The sequence below is a fragment of the Phocoena phocoena genome, chromosome 3 (genome assembly GCF_963924675.1).
Source record: "Phocoena phocoena chromosome 3, mPhoPho1.1, whole genome shotgun sequence".
Taxonomy (NCBI): domain Eukaryota; kingdom Metazoa; phylum Chordata; class Mammalia; order Artiodactyla; family Phocoenidae; genus Phocoena; species Phocoena phocoena.
The window spans coordinates 145395995-145416368 of NC_089221.1; the positions used below are offsets into that span (position 1 = coordinate 145395995).

General features: G+C 43.3%; 1 protein-coding gene across 3 annotated transcripts in view; it reads right to left on the reverse strand.

Moving 5' to 3' along the window:
* Window positions 1–1078: 1078 nt before the first annotated feature.
* The window catches only part of SLIT3 (slit guidance ligand 3), a 611339-nt gene continuing 592043 nt past the window's right edge, over window positions 1079–20374 (reverse strand). For 2 of the 3 annotated variants that reach the window (XM_065875017.1, XM_065875015.1), the window contains exons 33-36: window positions 6273–6427; window positions 5336–5621; window positions 3999–4207; window positions 1430–1665 (exon numbers count right to left, since the gene is read on the reverse strand). In XM_065875017.1, coding sequence (XP_065731089.1) covers window positions 1430–1665; window positions 3999–4207; window positions 5336–5621; window positions 6273–6427 — 886 coding nt within the window. Of the gene's footprint in view, window positions 1666–3998; window positions 4208–5335; window positions 5622–6272; window positions 6428–20374 lie in introns of all 3 variants that reach the window. The other variant, XM_065875016.1, reaches the window with a different exon arrangement.

Sequence of the window (20374 nt, forward strand, 5' to 3'; positions counted from 1 at the left end):
GCCCTGGCTCACACCCCCTGATACGTAAGTCCCCCAGTCTAGAATCTTTCTGGATACCAAGGAGGTAGAACAAGGAACGAACAAGGCAGAATGAGAGCAGGAAAAATAGCAGAAAAAACCGTTTCCTTTTCTGGTAGGGGTTCTCTGATGAACTTGAACTGCCCGCATCTCCTGTGTTTATGCTGTTCTGGAGAAGGAATCTAGAGTTTTGAGTCTAGGCTCTAGGCTTGGCTCGTTCACTTATCAGAGATGTGGCGTAGGGAGAGTTACAGGGCTGGAGCGAGGCCTCAATTTCCTTACCTACGAAATGGGGTTATATCGCTTCCTTTCGCCGGGGGCAGGGGTCGCACGGAGAGAATAAGGTGCAGTGTGGATATGCACGGAAAAGCGGTACAGACGGGCAAGGGGTCTTCGTCATCATGACGGAGGCCTGGAGGTTTAGGTGTCAGAGGCCTAGCTACCCCATGGCAGGAGCCTCCCAGAACTTGCCAGTGAGCCGGGCTGCCTGCTCTCCTAGTGTCGCCTCCCAGTACGAGGTTGGCTGAGGGAGGAGAGTGGTTCAGAACTTCCAGTGGAAGGGCCAGTGCTGGGGCTTGAGGAGATGGGTGACCCCTGCGTTCCTGGAGGAGCAGCAGGGGGACTGCCTTCCTGGGGAGGGGCAGGAGAAGGGCAGCTGTTTTCAGATTTGGCAAAACAGCGGCAGCCAGGATGGGGAGGGGGTTTGCAGTGGGCTCAGACCCTGCAGGGGCCTGGAGCACATGGGCGGCGGCCGATGCTTTGGGTCCCAGGGAGAGTCAGTCAGAGGCCAGTGCTCAGCGGCGTTTCCTGGAAGAACTGGGCATCCTGGGCTTCGGCAACCAGGACTGAAAAGCTGGGTACTTGTAGGGAAGGAAAAGTCATTAAAAATCGGAAGAAACAAAGAAAAACCTTTTCCTTTGCTCTTTTCCTCTTCTCGTTCTGTTTCCTGAGCTCAGTAAGCAGGTTCTGGTTTCTGCCGACCTAATGACGACAGTGTTTGTTTCCTAGACGTATAAACCTCCTCTTTCCTTCTCAGGCTATCACTTCTTTATGCTCATCCTTTCGTTTTAAAACATTTTTATTAGCCTTTTTTCTTAAAACTTTTAACAGCTGTTTATAAAAACACGACAAATACACAACACAGAACAAAAAGGTCGGTAAAAATAACTCACTATATGGTACATATACTCAGATGGTGTGATATATTTATATAATAAGAGATGAAAATAGTCACTTTCCATAATAAAAATAAGTTCTATTTTTTGTTTATTTTACAATATACTTAATATTCTCTTCTTTTGCTTCCTTTCCAGCTTCTACTGCTTCACTGCGAATCTCGTGGGGGGGGTCCCACGTGGCCGTCCCCACCCACCCGGCTGGAGTCCGGGAGGCGGAAGGGCTGCGGGGGGCCTTAGGAACACGGGCGGCAGCCGCACTCTAAATGTCTCTCCACCTCTTCCACGAACGAGGAGCCGTCTGTGCACTGGAACACGTATTTCCGCCGCTTGCTACGGGTGGGCTGGCAGCACTGGGGACCGCAGCCCCCGTGACATTCCATTAAGGGCACCTTGGAGGCCGTGGCACACGAGGCATAACCTTTCTGGCGGCGGATCACCTCTCGGACTACCCCCCCCAGGCATGGAGTCTCTGCAGAGGGCGGAAGAGGTAAGGGCAGGGCATTGGGGCTGGAGAGGGCTGTCCAGGGTAGGCTGCTCTGAGACACTCGTGGGCCGAAGCCCGTGCGTACTTACTCATTCACTCATCCATCCGTCTCCCCGCCCACCCTGCCATAACCCATCTCACTCTTCCACAAATACTAAGTGCCTTTCTGTGCCAGCCTCTATACTAGGTTTAAAACTAAGCCCTGAGGATAGCAGGGTGACAAGAGCAGGCTTGGTCCTTTCCTTCAAGGAACTTAAAGATCAAACTAGATGTGGCAGATTGGGGGACTGAGGGCTAAATCCCATCCCAGACCTATGTTGCTTGTGCCACAGACGCTTAGAAACCAAATTAAATGCCAACATTAAAAAAAGAAAAAACCACAATGCCAGGAGATTGCATCTGAACATTGGGATATCTGGTTTCTTTGAAAACCAGGGGCTCTGGCAAAGCTGAGTCTGCATCCCTGCAAGGCAATGATGGGCTGAAGCCGTGGGCTTTAGACGGGGCAGGAGATCTCCAGTTTGCCCCAGTCCCCACCACTCTCAGTAGCCTGTCTCCGCTGGTGTAGAGTCTAGACACTAATTACAGTGTCATTTAAATAAATACATTTGTAATGATAAACTGAGGTGCATGCTACGAAGAAACGGGATGTGTTTATACAAAATACATGGCAAAGGAGGCTGACTAGCCCAGGGGCCAGAGATTGTCTCTGGGAAGTGATGCTGGAGTTGAGATCTGAAAGAGTAACAGTAGTCAGCCGAAGAGTCTGGGGGCAGGGTGTGTGTGTGTGTGCGCGCGCACGTGCGAGCTTTTCCACAAGTTGTAGAAATGAGGAGAGGGGAGGGGACCCCTGGATCTGCTTGATCCTCTGGTCCCTGACCCAACTCTTCACCTTGACCCCCACTACTGTCCTCAGTACATTGGGAAAGCATCTGGAGCAAGGCACTGAGAGAGTGATGGATTCAGGGCTAGGATCCTCGGCCACACAGCCTTGGATCCCTGAGCCTTGTCATCCCTGAGCCTCAGTTTCCTTGTCCGGAAAATGGTGACACATGTCCTGGTTCTTCCTGCTTTTTCAGGGGCTGTTACGAGCATCACAGGGATTGTGAATGCAAAAGGGCTTTATGCAGTTTAAAGTTTTAGGTGGTTAATGTGATGTGCATTTTGTTAAGCTTGATATAGGTTTTTAAAATTATGTGATTGTTAACGGGATCAAAAGAAGCCTAATGACAATAGGTGTGTGTGATGTGCGGGGCAGGGAGAACGCACACTCGGCAGCATGTTAACAGTTGGGCTGTCCAGTTGAAGGGGATGGGAACGCTGTTTATATTCTGGCAATTTTTCTGTTAGATCTGAGATTATTTCAGAATACATTATTTACCAAATTGGTTAAGAATGGTATTTCAACAAGGTATAAAATGTGAAAGAGTCCTCTAGCGACAGGAGGTGGCCTGCCCAGGATTCTGGTGGCAGGAAGGAAGACGAAGACTTCTCAGTTTCCATGCAGGAGAAAAACCTCCAAGGTGAGACAGAACCATTTCAGCTGGAATATAATTTAATTTCAATTTTCCTTTTTTGCACTTACCTCCAAATTAATACACTAAAGGGGTCACTAAGAGAGGTAAGTGATTTGATGTTTTTGAAATGGGATCAGACCAAGGAACTGTCTTTTGTTGACCCAATAATGGCATGAGGTTTGGGAGGAGACTGCAGAGCCACGTCGGAAATGTTAATGTGATTAAGAACCAGCGAGGGCTCTTGTTAAAGCAGGTTCTGATTCAGAAGGTCTGGGCTGGGACTGAGCATCTATATTTCTAATAAGCTCCCAGGTGAGTCAGTGGTGCTGGTCAGAGGGCCACTCTGGCAGCTCCAGGGCCGGCAATTAGAAAAGGAGGGGAGGGGAGAGGAGAGAAAGAACAACCCAGACGACTGCTCACACAGTCCTGGCGGTTTGCAACCTCCAGAGACCCCAGCTGGAACTATCCAGCTAAGCCGTTTCTGAATGCTTGAACCACGGGAACCGTGTGGGATGGAGCATGTTTAGTGTGGTTTTGAACTGCTATGTGTTGGTGCTAATTTGTTATACAGCAATGGATAACTGATACAGGGAGTTATGGTGTTGCCCCCCCATATTCAACATGACGGAATTTGAGGCTCAGAAAGTAACTTAATGAAGGTCATGCAGCCTCTAAGTGGCTCAGCCAGAACTGGAACTTAGGTCATCTGAATGTGGAGTCCAAGTCTGACCCCCGCATCCTTCCCGGGCACCGTCGTTTCTCCCCCCCAACCCGCCACACCGATGCGCACGGTGGACCCACCTTGTTCGCAGTGTTCCCCACTAAAGCCGGGCTGGCACAGGCAGTAGGGCTCCCCTTGATCTGAGACGTGGCATTGCCCGTGGTGACACTTGAAGGCTGAGCAGGCGTTGGCAGAGTCATTCTTGTGGTCACACAAGGCCCCTCTGTAGCCCTCGGCGCACTTGCACACATATGAGGTCCCAGTTGCCACGCATCTCCCCTGGCTGCAGCTGGGGGCAGAGGCGAGGATGAGAGGGGAACCAGGCAGTCAGTGCAGCTGGAGGCTGCCTTTGTCCACCCCAGCCCGGACTAAGGGACACGGAGCTGTGGGACCTTAGGCCTTCTCCACCCCACGGTCCACCCTCCACCAGCCCAGTGGCTGAGCATCAGTCAGCTGGAGGCTGTGAGCATCGTCCAATGACACTGACAGCTGTGAGCCTGATGAGGCTGGCTGTTGTACCCACAGACGTCAGAACCCACGCAGTCTTCTGCCATCTTAATTGATAACATGATTACTACTGTCTCTACCACCAGCTACCACTTGCTCTGTGCCAGGCGGTGGGGTAAGTGCTTTACACCTAGCATCAGTCTTATTTTCTACAATCCCCTCTCCTCTGCTGTCCTGTGCCGTAGATAGTCTTATCCACATCTCATAGCTGGAGAAACTGATGCCAAAGCCTGGATTCTTAATTGTGCTGCAGCATTCTCTGTACTGGGATGACATTCAGAGGCAGGGTTCATTGTAGACATATTCGTTACAGAGTCAAACGCATACACACACACACACTCACAGTCACACACACACTCCAGAGCTACCCAGGAAACTCAACCCCTTTATAGCATCCTTCACTCCTGATCCACAATATCATGTCCCAGCTTGTTCAGCCAAGCAAATTACTAGACATGGCTCTGGTGTTATCTCTGGCTGATTCAGATTTCTGAACACTGAGGATGCTGGGTCTCCTATTTTTAGCACAAGGCCTGACACATAGTAGGCCCTCAGTAAATATTTTGATGCATAATGAATGCCAGAGCCATGAAATGATTCAGCTGTGCGTGGTTATACACCCCTGGTGCCCTCATAGGGTACCACTGAGTGGGGAGTCGAGTCGGGCCGAAATGCACCCACTTGCCAAGGTGCATGCACACGGGTGCCCCTTTCGACTTCTGAAGGCCACTTGACAAGTGTTTTTCAGCTAGGCTCTGGCACACTGATGTCTCCTCTGAACAAGACCTGCTGTTTGGACGTGTTAAGCCCCTGACCTTCTAAGCAGCCCCTGTCTACAGTCTGACTGCAGTCTCTCCAGCTTCCATCAGTGCCCACTTCCCGGGCGGGGCAGAGGGGGAGGGACACCGACCTGTGGCCGAGGCAGGGGTCGCGGGCCTCCTGGTCGCACAGCAGGCCTGTCCAGCCTGGGTGGCACTCGCACACCACGCTGTCCTTCTCCACGGCACGGCACAGGCCGTGCCTGCACACGCTGCAGGACTTGCAGCCCGGCGAGACGCCCAGGGCCTGCGGCGGGAGGGCCTTGAAGTCCTGCAGCTCGTTGTTGATGCGCACCTCGTGGATGCAGCCGTGGAAGCCGCCCAGCGGCCGGTCCACGCCCTGGCGCAAGGCCGAGAGGCCTGTGGAGGTGGGGATGCCTGCGGGAGGGACACCAGGACAGCGACCTGAAGATACTCCCCTGCCCACCCTGCTCGCCCGAATTCCAGCCCTCAGAGGTGGACTCCTTGGGAGAAGTCTTGGGAACCTCCATGTTGAATAAGCTGCTCTGATGCCTTTTTTTTTTTTTGGCACATAACCCTTTGAGAACTACTGGCCCAAGGCTGGGTTTCAGGCCCATGCTCTGCCAGACTGGTGCCTCCTTCTCTCTTTGGCCTTTGAATGACCTTAATGGCAAACATACTCCTCTACATACATCAGCTGAGACTCACAGCATCTGAGGGGGTGGCAGAGCAGAGGGAAGCCCCTGTATGTGAAGGGGCCCCCTGTGTCCATCTCCTTCCTCCCCATTCCATCTTCACCTTCCACCATCCTCCCTAAAAAACGTGTAGTTTCTCAGAAGAAACCCTGCTCTCTTTCCTTTCCTCTTCTCTTTCCTCATGATCTGGCTAACTATTCACATTTTAGGGAGCAGCTTGGTTGTCACTTCCTCCAGGAAGCCTTCATTGATTAGCTTTGGCAGTGGGTGCTGAGAGCAGCGAGCCTCACCAGTTGGCCTGGGGGTGGGTGCCCGAGCATAGGGGGCAGGTGGGAGGTGGAGGTGTTTGGAGTGGGAGGGGATGGGGCTTTACCTCCAAGGTAGAGGGGGCTGTTGATGCCCACTGTTGGCTGCTTCTGGAGCTTCCCCAGGCTTTTAGGGGCTCCTTTGTCCACCACCAGGTTCAGGGTCTGGTTTAGCATCACCAGCTCCACACTGTGAAACTGCCCGTCATTCACGGTCTCCACGCTGGGCAGGAGAGAAATGGGAGAGACAGAGGATTTGCTGAGTGCCTTCCACAGCCTGCACTGGGCTGTGAACTTGACTCGTATTCCTTGCATTTTGTTTTGTTTTTTATTTGGAAATAATTTCAAACAACATAAGATACTGTGGGTTCAGTTCCAGACCACCTGATGAAGCAATTCACATGAATTTTCTGGTTTCCCAGTGCACATAAAAGCTATGTTTATACTACAGTGTACTCTATTAAGGGTGCAATAGCATTTTGTCTAAAAAACAATTTACATACCTTAAATTAAAAATACATTATTGCTAAAAAATGCTGACTGTCACCTGAGCCTTCAGGGAGGCATACTCTTTCTGCAATAATAACATCAAAGATCACTGATCACAGATCACCATAATAAATACTGTAAAAGGTTGAAATATTATGAGAATTATCAAAACATGACACACAGACATGAAGTGAGCAAATGCTGTTGGAAAAATGGCACCAACAGACTTGACACAGAGCTGCCACAAACCTTCAGTTTGTAAATAATACAGTATCTGTGAAGCACAATATAGCAAAGTGCGGTAAAACGAAGTATACCTCTAAGGGTATGGAATCTGCTGTCAAAAACCTCCCAACAAACAGAAGTCTAGGACTGGATGGGTTCACTGGTGAATTCTATGAAACATTTAAAGAAGGCTTAACAACAATCCTTCTCAGACTCTTACAAAAAATAGGAAGGAACACTTCCAAACTCATTTTACAAGGTCAGCATCATCTTGATACTAAAACCAGACAAGAATGCCACAAGAAAATTACAGACCAATATCTCTGATGAACGTAGATGCAAAAATTCTTAATAAAATATTAGCAAACCTAATTCAATAATACATTAAAAAGGTCATATACCATGATTAAGTGGGGTATATTCCAGGGAGGCAAGAGTGGCTCAAGATCACACATTCAAATTAACAACATGAAGGAGCAAAATCATGGGATCATCTCAATAAATGCAGAAAAAGCATTTGACAAAATTCAACATCCATTTATGATGAAAACTCTTAACAATATAGGTATAGAACAAACTCAACCAAATAAAGGCCATATATAACAAGCCCACAGCTAACATTATATTCAGTGGTGAAAACTGAAAGCTTTTCTTTCAAAATCAGAAACAAGACAAGGATGCCCACTCTTGCCATTTATATTCAACAAAGTATTGGAAGTCCCAGCCTGAGCAATTAGGAAAGAAAAAAAAAAAGGCATACACATTGGAAAGTAAGAAGTAGAACTGTCACTATTTGCAGATGACATGATGTTATATATAGAAAAACCTAAACTTTCCACTAAAAAACTGTTGGAACTAACAAATTCAGTAAAGTTGCTAGACACAAAATTAATATATAAAAATCAGTTGCATTACCCCTCTTACACCAATGGACAGATGATCCAGCCAGAAAATCAATAAGGAAACACAGGCAGAAGAATTAATAAGTGAGCTGGAGGACAGAATGGGGGAAATAACTGCCAAGGAGCAGAATAAAGAAAAAAGAATGAAAAGAATTGAAGACAGTCTCAGAGACCTCTGGGACAACACTAAATGCAACAACATTCGAATGTAGGGGTCCCAGAAGACAGAGAGAAAAAGAAAGGGTCTGAGAAAATATTTGAAGAGATTATAGTTGAAAACTTCCCTAACATGGGAAAGGAAATAGTCACCTAAGTCCAAGAAGCACAGAGAGTCCCATACAGGATAAACCCTATGAAAAACACACCAAGACACACATTAATGAAACTAACAAAAATTAAATTCAAAGAAAAAATATTAAAAGCAGCAAGGGAAAAACAAAAAATAACATACAAAGGAATCCCCATAAGGTTATCAGCTGATTTTTCAGCAGAAGCTCTGAAGGCCAGAAGGCAGTGGCAGGATATACTTAAAGTGATGAAAGAGAAAAACCTACAACCAAGATTACGCTACCCAGCCAGGATCGCATTCAGATTTGATGAAAAAATCAAAAGCTTTTCAGACAAGCAAAAGCTAAAAGAATTCACCACCAAACCAGCTTTACAACAAATGCTAAAGAAACTCCTCTAGGCAGGAAACACAAGAGAAGAAAAAGACCCACAAAAACAAACCCCAAACAATTAAGAAAATGGTAATAGGAACATATATGTCAATAATAACCTTGAATGTGAATGGATTAAATGCCCTAACCTAAAGACAAAGACTGGCTGAATAGATACAAAAACAAGACCCATGTATATGCTGTCTACAAGAGACCCACTTCAGACCTAGGGACACATACAGATTGAAAGTGAAGGGATGGAAAAAGATATTCCATGCAAAAGGAAATCAAAAGAAACCTGGAGTAGCAATACTTGTATCAGATAAAATAGACTTTAAAATAAAGACTCTTATAAGAGATAATGAGGGATGCTACACAATGATCAAAGGATCAATCCAAGAAGAAATAACAATAATAAATGTTTATGCACCCAACATAGGAGCACCTCAATATATAAGGCAAATGCTAAGAGCTATAAAAGGGGAAATCAACAGAAACACAATTATAGCGGGGGACGTTAACGCCTCACACCAATGGACAGATCATCCAGACAGAAAATTAATAAGGAAACACAAGCTTTAAGTGACACAACAGACCACATAGATTTAATTGATATTTATAGAACATTCCACCCAAAAGTGGCAGAATACACTTTCTTCTCAAGTGCACACAGAACATTCTCCAGGATAGATCACATCTTGGGTCACAAATCAAGCCTCGAAAAATTTAAGAAAATTGAAATTGTTTCAAGCATCTTTTCTGACCACAATGCTATGAGATTGGAAATCAATTACAGGAAAAAAACTGTGGAAAACACAAATACATGGAGGCTAAACAGTGCACTACTAAATAACCAAGAGATCACTGAAGAAATCAAAGAAGGAATAAAAAAAATACATAGAAACAAATGACAATGAAAACATGACTACCCAAAACGTATGGCACTCAGCAAAAGCAGTTCTAACAGGGAAGTTTATAGCAATTCAATCTCACCTCAAGAAACAAGAAACATCTCAAACAATCTAAGCCTACACTTAAAACAGCTAGAGAGGGGCTTTCCTGGTGGCACAGTGGTTGAGAGTCCGCCTGCCGATGCAGGGGACACGGGTTCGTGCCCCGGTCCGGGAGGATCCCACATGCCACGGAGCGGCTGGGCCCGTGAGCCGTGGCCGCTGAGCCTGCGCGTCCAGAGCCTGTGCTCCGCAACGGGAGAGGCCACAACAGTGAGAGGCCCGCGTACCGCAAAAAAAAAAAAAAAAAAAACAGCTAGAGAAAGAAGAACAAAGAAAACCCAGAGTGAGTAGAAGGAAAGAAATCATAAGGATCACAGCAGAAATAAATGAAATAGAAACAAAGAAAACAATAGGAAAGATCAATAAAACTAAAAGCTGGTTGTATGAGAAGATAAAGAAAATTGATAAACCCTTAGCCAGACTCATCAAGAAAAAAAGGGAGAGGATGCAAATCAATAAAACTAGATATGAAAAAGGAGAAATCACAACTGACACTGCAGAAATACAAAGGGTTATAAGAGACTACTACAAACAACTATATGCCAATATAATGGACAACCACGAAGAAATGGACAAATTCTTGGAAAGGTACAATTTTCCAAGACTGAACCAGGAAGAATTAGAAAATATAAACAGACCTATCACAAGTAATGAAATTGAAACCATAATTAAAAATCTTCCAACAAACAAATGTCTTGGGCCAGATGGCTTCACAGGCAAATTCTATCAAATGGCTTCACAGGCAAATTCTATCAAACATTTAGAGAAGAGCTAACACCGATCCTTCTCAAACTCTTCCAAAAAATTGCAGAAGGTGAAACACTCCCAAATTCATTCTATGAAGCCACCATCACCGTGATACCAAAGCCAGAAAAAGATATCACCAAAAAAGAAAATTATAGACCAATATCACTAATGAACAGAGATGCAAAAATCCTTAACAAAATACTAGCAAACAGAATCCAACAACACATTAAAAGGATCATACACCACGATCAAGTGGGATTTATCCCAGGGATGCAAGGATTCTTCAATATATGCAAATCAATCAATGTGATACACAATATTAACAAATTGAAGAAGAAAAACCATATGATCATCTCAATAGATGCAGAAAAAGCTTTTGACAAGATTCAACACCCATTTATGATTAAAAAAACCCTCCAGAAAGTGGGCATAGAACCTACTCAACATAATAAAGGTCATATATGACAAAGCCACAGCAAGCATCATACTCAATGGTGAAAAACTGAAAGCATTTTCCTCTAAGATCAGGAACCAGACAAGGATGTCCAGTCTCACCACTCTTATTCAACATAGTTTTGGAAGTCCTAGCCATGGCAATCAGAGAAGAAAAAGAAATAAAAGGAATATAATTGGAAAAGAAGAAGTAAAAGTCTCACTGTTTGCAGATGACATGATACTATACATAGAGAATCCTAAAGATGCCACCAGAAAACTACTAGAACTAATCAATGAATTTGGTAAGGTTGCAGGATACAAAATTAATGCACAAGAAATCTCTGGCATTCCTATACACCAACACGAAAAATCAGAAAGAGAAATTAAGGAAACACTCCGATTTACCATTGCAACAAAAGGAATAAAATACCTAAGAATAAACCTGCCTAAGGAGGTGAAAGACTTGTACTCAGAAAATTATAAAATACTGATGAAAGAAATCAAAGATGACATGAACAGATGGAGAAATATACCATGTTCTTGGATTGGAAGAAGCAGTACTGTGAAAATGACTATACTACCAAAGCAATCTACAGATTCAATGCAATCCCTATCAAACTACCAATGGCACTCTTCACAGTGTTAGAACAAAAACTTTTACAATTCGTATGGAAACACAGTAGACCCCGAATAGCCAAAGAATCTTGAGAAAGAAAAACAGAGTTGGAGGAATCAGGCTCCCCGACTTCAAACTATACCACAAAGCTACAGTAATCAAGACAGTGTGGTACTGGCACAAAATCAGAAATATAGATCAATGGTACAGGATAGAATGCCCAGAGATAAACCCACATACATATGGTCACCAAATTTATGACAAAGGAGGCAAGAACATACAATGGAGAAAAGACAGCCTCTTCTGTAAGTAGTGCTGGGAAAACTGGACAGCTACATGTAAAAGAATGAAACTAGAACACTCCCTAACATCATACGCAAAACTAAACTCAAAATGGATTAAAGACCTAAATGTAAGACCAAACACTATAAAACTCTTAGAGGAAAACATAGGAAGAATACACTTTGACATAAACCACGGCAAGCTTTTTTTGACCCACCTTCTAGAGTAACGGAAATAAAAACAAAAACAAAAAAAGTGACTTAATTAAACTTAAAAGCTTTTGCACAGCAAAGGAAACCATAAGCAAGACAAAAAGACAACCCTCAGAATGGGAGAAAATATTTGCAAATGAAACAACAGAAAAAGGAATAATCTCCAAAATATACAAAAAACTCATGGAGCTCAATTTCAAAAAACAAACAATCCAGTTCAAAAATGGGCAGAAGACCTAAAGAGACATTTCACCAAGGAAGACATACAGATGGCCAAGAGGCACATGAACAGATGTTCAACATCACTAGTTATTAGAGAAATGCAAATCAAAACTACAGTGAAGTATCACCTCACGCTGGTCAGAATGGCCATTTTCAAAAAATCTACAAATAAATTCTGGAAAGGGTGTGGTGAAAAGGGCACACTCCTGCACTGTTGGTGGGAATATAAATTGATACGACCACTATGGAATACAATACAGAGGTTCCTTAAAAAACTAAAAATAGAACTACTAAATGACCCAGCAATCCCACTGCTGGGCACATACCCTGAGAAAACCATAATTCAAAAAGAGTCATGTACCACAATGTTCATTGCAGCACTGTTTACAATTGTCAGGACATGGAGCCAACCTAAATGTCCATTGACAGATGAATGGATAAAGAAGATGTGGCACATATATATGATGGAATATTACTGAGCCTTAAAAAGTTACGAAATTGAGTTATTTGTAGTGAGATGGATGGACCTAGAGTCTGTCATACAGAGTGAAGTAAGTCAGAAAGAGAAAAATACTGTATGCTAATGCATATATATGGAATCTAAAAAAAAAAAAAAGTACTGATGAACCTAGTTGCAGGGCAGGAATAAAGATGTAGACATAGAGAATGGACTTGAGGAAACGGGTGGGAGGAGGAAGTGAGAGTAGCATTGACATATATATACTACCGAATGTAAAATAGTTAGTGGGAAGCAGCAGCATAGCACAGGGAGATCAGCTCAGTGCTTTGCGATGACCTAGAGTGGTGAGAGGGAGACTCAAGAGGGAGGGGATACGGGTACATACGTGTGCATATGGCTGTTTCACTTTGGTGTACAACAGAAACTAACAGTATTGTGAAGCAATTATACTCCAATAAAGACCTATTAAAAAAAATGGATCACTGAAGAAATCAAAAAATACCTAGAGACAACAGAAAAGAAAAGCACTATGATCCCAAACCTATGAAATGCAACAAACCTATGGAATGCAGTTCTAAGAGGGAAGTTTATAGCGATACAGGTTTACCTCAGAAAACAAGAAATATCGCAAACAACCTAACCTTACACCTAAAGCAAATAGAGAAAGAACAAATGAAACCAAAGTTAGTAGAAGGAAAGAAATCATAAAGATCAGAGGAGAAATAAATGAAACAGACAATAAGAATAGAAAAGATCAATGAAACTAAAAGCTGGTTCTTTTTTTTTTTTTTTTTTTTTGCTGTATGCGGGCCTCTCACTGTTGTGGCCTCTCCCGTTGCGGAGCACAGGCTCCGGACGCGCAGGCTCAGCGGCCATGGCTCACGGGCCCAGCCGCTCCGCGGCATGTGGGATCTTCCCGGACCGGGGCACGAACCCGTGTCCCCTGCATCGGCAGGCGGACTCTCAACCACTGCGCCACCAGGGAAGCCCTAAAAGCTGGTTCTTTGAAAAGAAAAACAAAATTGATAAACCTTCAGCAAGACTCTTCAAGTAAAAAAAGGGAGAGGGCCCAAATCAAACTCAGAAATGGGGGCTTCCCAGGTGGCACAGTGGTTAAGAATCCACATGCCAGGCTTCCCTGGTGGCGCAGTGGTTAAGAATCCACCTGCCAATACAAGGGACCTGGGTTCGAGTCCTGACCCAGGAAGATCCCACATGCTGTGGAGCAACTAAGCCTGTGCGCCACAACTACTGAGCCTGAGCTCTAGAGCCCGCAAGCCACAACTACTGAGCCCACGTGCCACAACTACTGAAACCCACGTACCTAGAGCCCGTGCTCCACAACAAGAGAAGCTACTGCAGTGAGAAGCCCGTGCACCGCAACGAAGAGTAGCCCCCCACTTGCCACAATTAGAGAAAGCCCATACACAACAACAAAGACCCAATGCAGCCAAAAATAAATAAGTTAAAAAAAAAAAAGAATCCACCTGCCAATGAAGGGGATATGGGTTCGAGCCCTGGTCCAGGAAGATCCCACATGCCACGGAGCAACTAAGCCCATGTGCCACAACTACTGAGCCTGCCTGCCACAACTATTGAAGCCTGTGCGCCTAGAGCCCGTGCTCTGCAACAATAGAAGACACTATTGTGAGAAGCCCACATGCTGCAACGAAGAGTAGCTCCTGCTCACCACAACTAGAGAAAGCTCATGCGCAGCAACGAAGACCCAGTGCAGCCAAAAAAAAATAAATTTATATTTAAAAAAATCAAAAATGAAAAAGAAGTTACAACTGACATGACAAAAATACAAAGCACCGTAAGAGACTACTGCAGGCAACTATATGCCAATAAAATGGACAACCTGGAACAAATGTAGAAATTCTCAGAAAGGTACAATCTCCCAAGATCGAACCTGGAAGATATAGAAAATTTGAACAGACCAATTACAAGTACTGAAATTGAATCTGTGATTAAAAAAACCCAAAAAAACAAAAGCCCAAGTTGAGACGGTTTCACAGGCAAATCCTACAAAACATTTAGAGAAGAGTTAACACCTATCTTTCTGAAACTATTCCGAAATATTGCAGAGGAAAGAACACTTCCAACCTCATTCTATGAGGCCACCATCACCCTGATACCAAAACCAGACAAATAAACCACAAAAAAAGAAAATCACAAACCAATATCACTGATGAACACAGATGCAAAAATCCTCAACAATATACTAGCAAACTGAATCCAACAATACACTGAAAGTATCATACACCATGATACATGGTGGGATAAATCCCACCATGATCAAGTGGCATTTATCCCAGGGGTGCAAGGAGTTTTCAGTATCTGCAAATCGATCAGTGTGATACACCACATTAACAAACTGAAGAATAAAAACCATATGATCATCTCAGAAGATACAGAGAAAGCTTCTGAAAAAATTTAAAACCTACTTATGATAAAAGCTGTCTAGAAAGTGGACATAGAGGAAACCTATAGGGGCCTCAACATAATAAACACCATATGTGACAAACCCACAGCTAACATCAGACTCAATGGTGAAAGGCTGAAAGCATTTCTTCTAAGATCAGGGACAAGAATGTCCACTCTCACCACTTTTTTTCTTCTATTTCTTTTTTTTTTTTTTTTTTGGCCACATAGCATGACATGCAGGATCTTAGTTCCTGACCAGGGACTGAACCCACGTCCCCTGCAGTGGAAGTGTGGCATACTAACCACTGGACCTCCAGGGAAGTCCCTTTCACCAATTTGATTCAACATAGATAGCCACAGCAATCAGAGAAGAAAAAGAAAAGGGACCCAAATTGGAAAAGAAGTAAAACTGTCACTGTTTGCAGGTGACATGATACTATACATAGAAAACCCTAAAGACACTACCAGAAATCTACTAGAGCTCATCAGTGAATTCAGTAAAGTTGCAGGATACAAAATTAATACACAGAAGTCTGTGGCATTTCTATACACTAACAGCAAAAGATCATAGAGAGAAATTAAGGGAATAATCCCATTTACCATCACATTAAAAAGAATAAAATACCTAGGAATAGGGCTTCCCTGGTGGTGCAGTCGTTGAGAGTCCACCTGCCGATGCAGGGGACACGGGTTTGTGCCCCGGTCCGGGAAGATCCCACATGCTGCGGAGCAGCTGGGCCTGTGAGCCATGGCTGCTGAACCTGTGCATCCGGAGCCTGTGCTCCGCAACAGGAGAGGCCACAACAGTGAGAGGCCTACATACCGCAATTTCTGTCAACCAGAAAAACAAGATCCAGCCTCATCCACCAGAACACAGGCACTAGTCCCCTCCACCAGGAAGCCTACACAACGCACTTAACCAACCTTAGCCACTGGGGACAGACACCAAAAACAACGGGAACGGGCTTCCCTGGTGGCGCAGTGGTTGAGAGTCCGCCTGCCGATGCAGGGGACGCGGGTTCGTGCCCCGGTCCGGGAAGATCCCACATGCCGCAGAGCGGCTAGGCCCGTGAGCCATGGCCGCTGAGCCTGCGCGTCCGGAGCCTGTGCTCCGCAAAGAGAGAGGCCACAACAATGAGAGGCCCGCGTACCGCAAAAAAAAAAAAAAAAAAAAAACAACGGGAACTACGAACCTGCAGCCTGCTAAAAGGAGACCCCAAACACAGTAAGATAAGCAAAATGAGAAGACAGAAAAACACACAGCAGATGAAGGAGCAAGATAAAAACCCACCAGATCTAACAAATGAAGAGGAAATGGGCAGTCCATCTGAAAAAGACTTCAGAATAATGATAGTAAAGATGATCTAAAATCTTGGAAATAGAATAGACAAAATGCAAGGAACATTTAACAAGGACCTAGAACTAAAGATGAAACAACGATGAACACAATAAATGAAATTAAAAATACTCTAGATGGGATCAATAGCAGAATAACTGAGGCAGAAGAACGGATAAGTGACTTGGAAGATAAAATAGGGGAAATAACTACTGCAGAGCAGAATAAAGAAAAAAGAATGAAAAGAACTGAGGACAGTCTCAGAGACCTCTGGGACAACATTAAACGCACTAACATTCGAATTATAGGGGTTCCAGAAGAAGAAGAGAAAAAGAAAGGGACTGAGAAAATATTTGAAGAGATTATAGCTGAAAACTTCCCCAATATGGGAAAGGAAATAGTTAATCAAGTCCAGGAAGCACAGAGAGTCCCATACAGGATAAATCCAAGGAGAAATGCGCCAAGACACATATTAATCAAACTCTCAAAAATTAAATACAAAGAAAACATATTAAAAGCAGCAAGGGAAAAACAACAAATAACATACAAGGGTCCCCATAAGGTTAACTGCTGATCTTTCACAGAAACTGCAAGCTAGAAGGGACTGGCAGGACATATTTAAAGTGATGAAGGAGAAAAACCTGCAACCAAGATTACTCTACCCAGCAAGGATCTCATGCAGATTTGATGGAGAAATTAAAACCTTTACAGACAAGCAAAAAATGAGAGAGTTCAGCACCACCAAACCAGCCTTACAACAACTGCTAAAGGAACTTCTCTAGGCAAGAAACACAAGAGAAGGAAAAGACCTACAATAACGAACCCAAAACAGTTAAGAAAATGGGAATAGGAACATACATATCAATACTTACCTTAAATTTGAATGGACTAAATGCTCCCACCAAAAGACACCGATTGGCTGAATGGATACAAAAACAAGACCCATATATTTGCTGTCTACAAGAGACCCACTTCAGACCTAGGGACACATACAGATTGAAAGTAAGGGGATGGAAATAGATATTTCATGCAAATGGAAACCAAAAGAAAGCTGGAGTAACAATTCTCATATGAGACAAAATAGACTTTAAAATAAAGACTATTAGAAGAGACAAAGAAGGACACTACATAATGATCAAGGGATCAATCCAAGAAGAAGATATAACAAGTGTAAATATTTATGCACCTAACATAGGAGCACCTCAATACATAAGGCAAATACTAACAGCCATAAAAGGGGAAATGGACAGTAACACATGCATAGTAGGGGACTTGAACACCCCACTTTCACCAATGGACAGATCATCCAAAATGAAAATAAATAAGGAAACACAAGCTTTAAATGATACATTAAACAAGATGGACTTAACTGATATTTATAGGACATTCTATCCAAAAACAACAGAATACACATTTTTCTCAAGTGCTCATGGAACATTCTCCAGGATAGATCATATCTTGGGTCACAAATCAAGTCATGGTAAATATAAGAACATTGAAATTGTTTCAAGTATCTTTTCTGACCACAACGCTATAAGACTAGATATCAATTACAGGAAAAGATCTGTAAAAAATACAAACACATGGAGGCTAAACAATACACTACTTAATAACGAAGTGATCACTGAAGAAATCAAAGAGGAAATCAAAAAATACCTAGAAACAAATGACAGTGGAGACACGACGGCCCAAAACCTATGGGATGCAGCAAAAGCAGTTCTAAGAGGGAAGTTTATAGCAATACAATCCTACCTTAAGAAACAGGAAACATCTCGAATAAACAACCTAACTTTGCACCTAAAGCAATTAGAGAAGAAGAACAATAAAACCCCCAAAGTTAGCAGAAGGAAAGAAATCATAAAGATCGCATCAGAAAAAAATGAAAAAGAAATGAAGGAAACGATAGCAAAGATCAGTAAAATTAAAAGCTGCTTCTTTGAGAAGATAAACAAAATTGATAAACCATTAGCCAGACTCATCAAGAAAAAAAGGGAGAAGACTCAAATCAATAGAATTAGAAATGAAAAAGGAGAAGTAACAACTGACACTGCAGAAATACAAAAGACCATGAGAGATTACTACAAGCAACTCTATGCCAATAAAATGGACAACCTGGAAGAAATGGACAAATTCTTAGAAATGCACAACCTGCCAAGACTGAACCAGGAAGAAATAGAAAATATGAACAGACCAATCACAAGCACTGAAATTGAAACTGTGATTAAAAATCTGCCAGCAAACAAAAGCCCAGGACCAGATGGCTTCACAGGTGAATTCTATCAAACATTTAGAGAAGAGCTAACACCTATCCTTCTCAAACTCTTCCAAACTATAGCAGAGGGAGGAACACTCCCAAACTCATTCTACGAGGCCACCATCACCTTGATACCAAAACCAGAAAAGGATGTCACAAAGAAAGAAAACTACAGGCCAATATCACTGATGAACATAGATGCAAAAATCCTCAACAAAATACTAGCAAACAGAATCCAACAACACATTAAAAGGATCATACACCATGATCAAGTGGGGTTTATTCCAGGAATGCAAGGATTCTTCAATATACGCAAAACAATCAATGTGATAAACCATATTAACAAATTGAGGAGAAAAACCATATGGTCATCTCAGTAGATGCAGAGAAAGTTTTTGACAAAATTCAACACCCAGTTATGATAAAAACCCTGCAGAAAGTAGGCATAGAGAGAACTTTCCTCAACATAATAAAGGCCATATATGACAAACCCACAGCCAACATCGTCCTCAATGGTGAAAAACTGAAAGCATTTCCACTAAGATCAGGAAGAAGACAAGGTATACCCACTCTCACCACTGTATTCAACATAGTTTTGGAAGTTTTAGCCACAGCAATCAGAGAAGAAAAGGAAATAAAAGGAACCCAAATGAGAAAAGAAGAAGTAAAGCTGTCACTGTTTGCAGATGACATGATACTATACATTAAGAATCCTAGGGCTTCCCTGGTGGCGCAGTGGTTGAGAGTCCACCTGCTGATGCAGGGGACATGGGTTTGTGCCCCGGTCTGGGAAGATCCCATGTGCTGTGGAGCGGCTAGGCCCATGAGCCATGGCTGCTGAGCCTGTGCGTCCGGAGCCTGTGCTCTACACCGGGAGAGGCCACAACAGTGAGAGGCCCGCATACTGAAAAAAAAAAAAAAAAGAATCCTAAAGATGCTACCAGAAAACTACTAGAGGTAATCAATGAATTTGGTAAAGTAGCAGTATACAAAATTAATGCACAGAAATCTCTGGCATTCCTATACACTAATGATGAAAAATCTGAAAGTGAAATCAAGAAAACACTCCCATTTACCACTGCAACAAAAAGAATAAAATATCTAGGAATAAACCTACCTCAGGAGTTAAAAGACCTATATGCAGAAAATTATAAGACACTGATGAAAGAAATTAAAGATGATAGATAGAGAGATATACCATGTCCTTGGATTGGAAGAATCAACATTGTGAAAATGACTCTACTACCCAAAGCAATCTACAGCTTTAATGCAATCCCTATCAAACTACCACTGGCATTTTTCACAGAACTAGAACAAAAAATTTCACAATTTGTATGGAAACACAAAAGACCCCGAATAGCCAAAGCAACCTTGAGAACGAAAAACGGAGCTGGGGGAATCAGGCTCCCTGACTTCAGACTATACTACAAAGGTACAGTAATCAAGACAGTATGGTACTGGCACACAAACAGAAAGATAGATCAATGGAACAGGATAGAAAGCCCAGAGATAAACCCACGCACATCTGGTCACCTTATCTTTGATAAAGGAGGCAGGAATGTACAGTGGAGAAAGGACAGCCTCTTCAATAAGTGGTGCTGTGAAAACTGGACAGGTACATGTAAAAGTATGAGATTAGATCACTCCTTAACACCATACACAAAAATAAGCTCAAAATGCATTAAAGACCTAAATGTAAGGCCGGAAACTATCAAACTCTTAGAGGGGGCTTCCCTGGTGGGGCAATGGTTGGGAGTCCGCCTGCCGATGCAGGGGACATGGGTTTGTGCCCCAGTCCGGGAGGATCCCACATGCCACGGAGCGGCTGGGCCCGCAAAAAAAAAAAAAAAAAAAAAACTCTTAGAGGAAAACATAGGCAGAACACTCTATG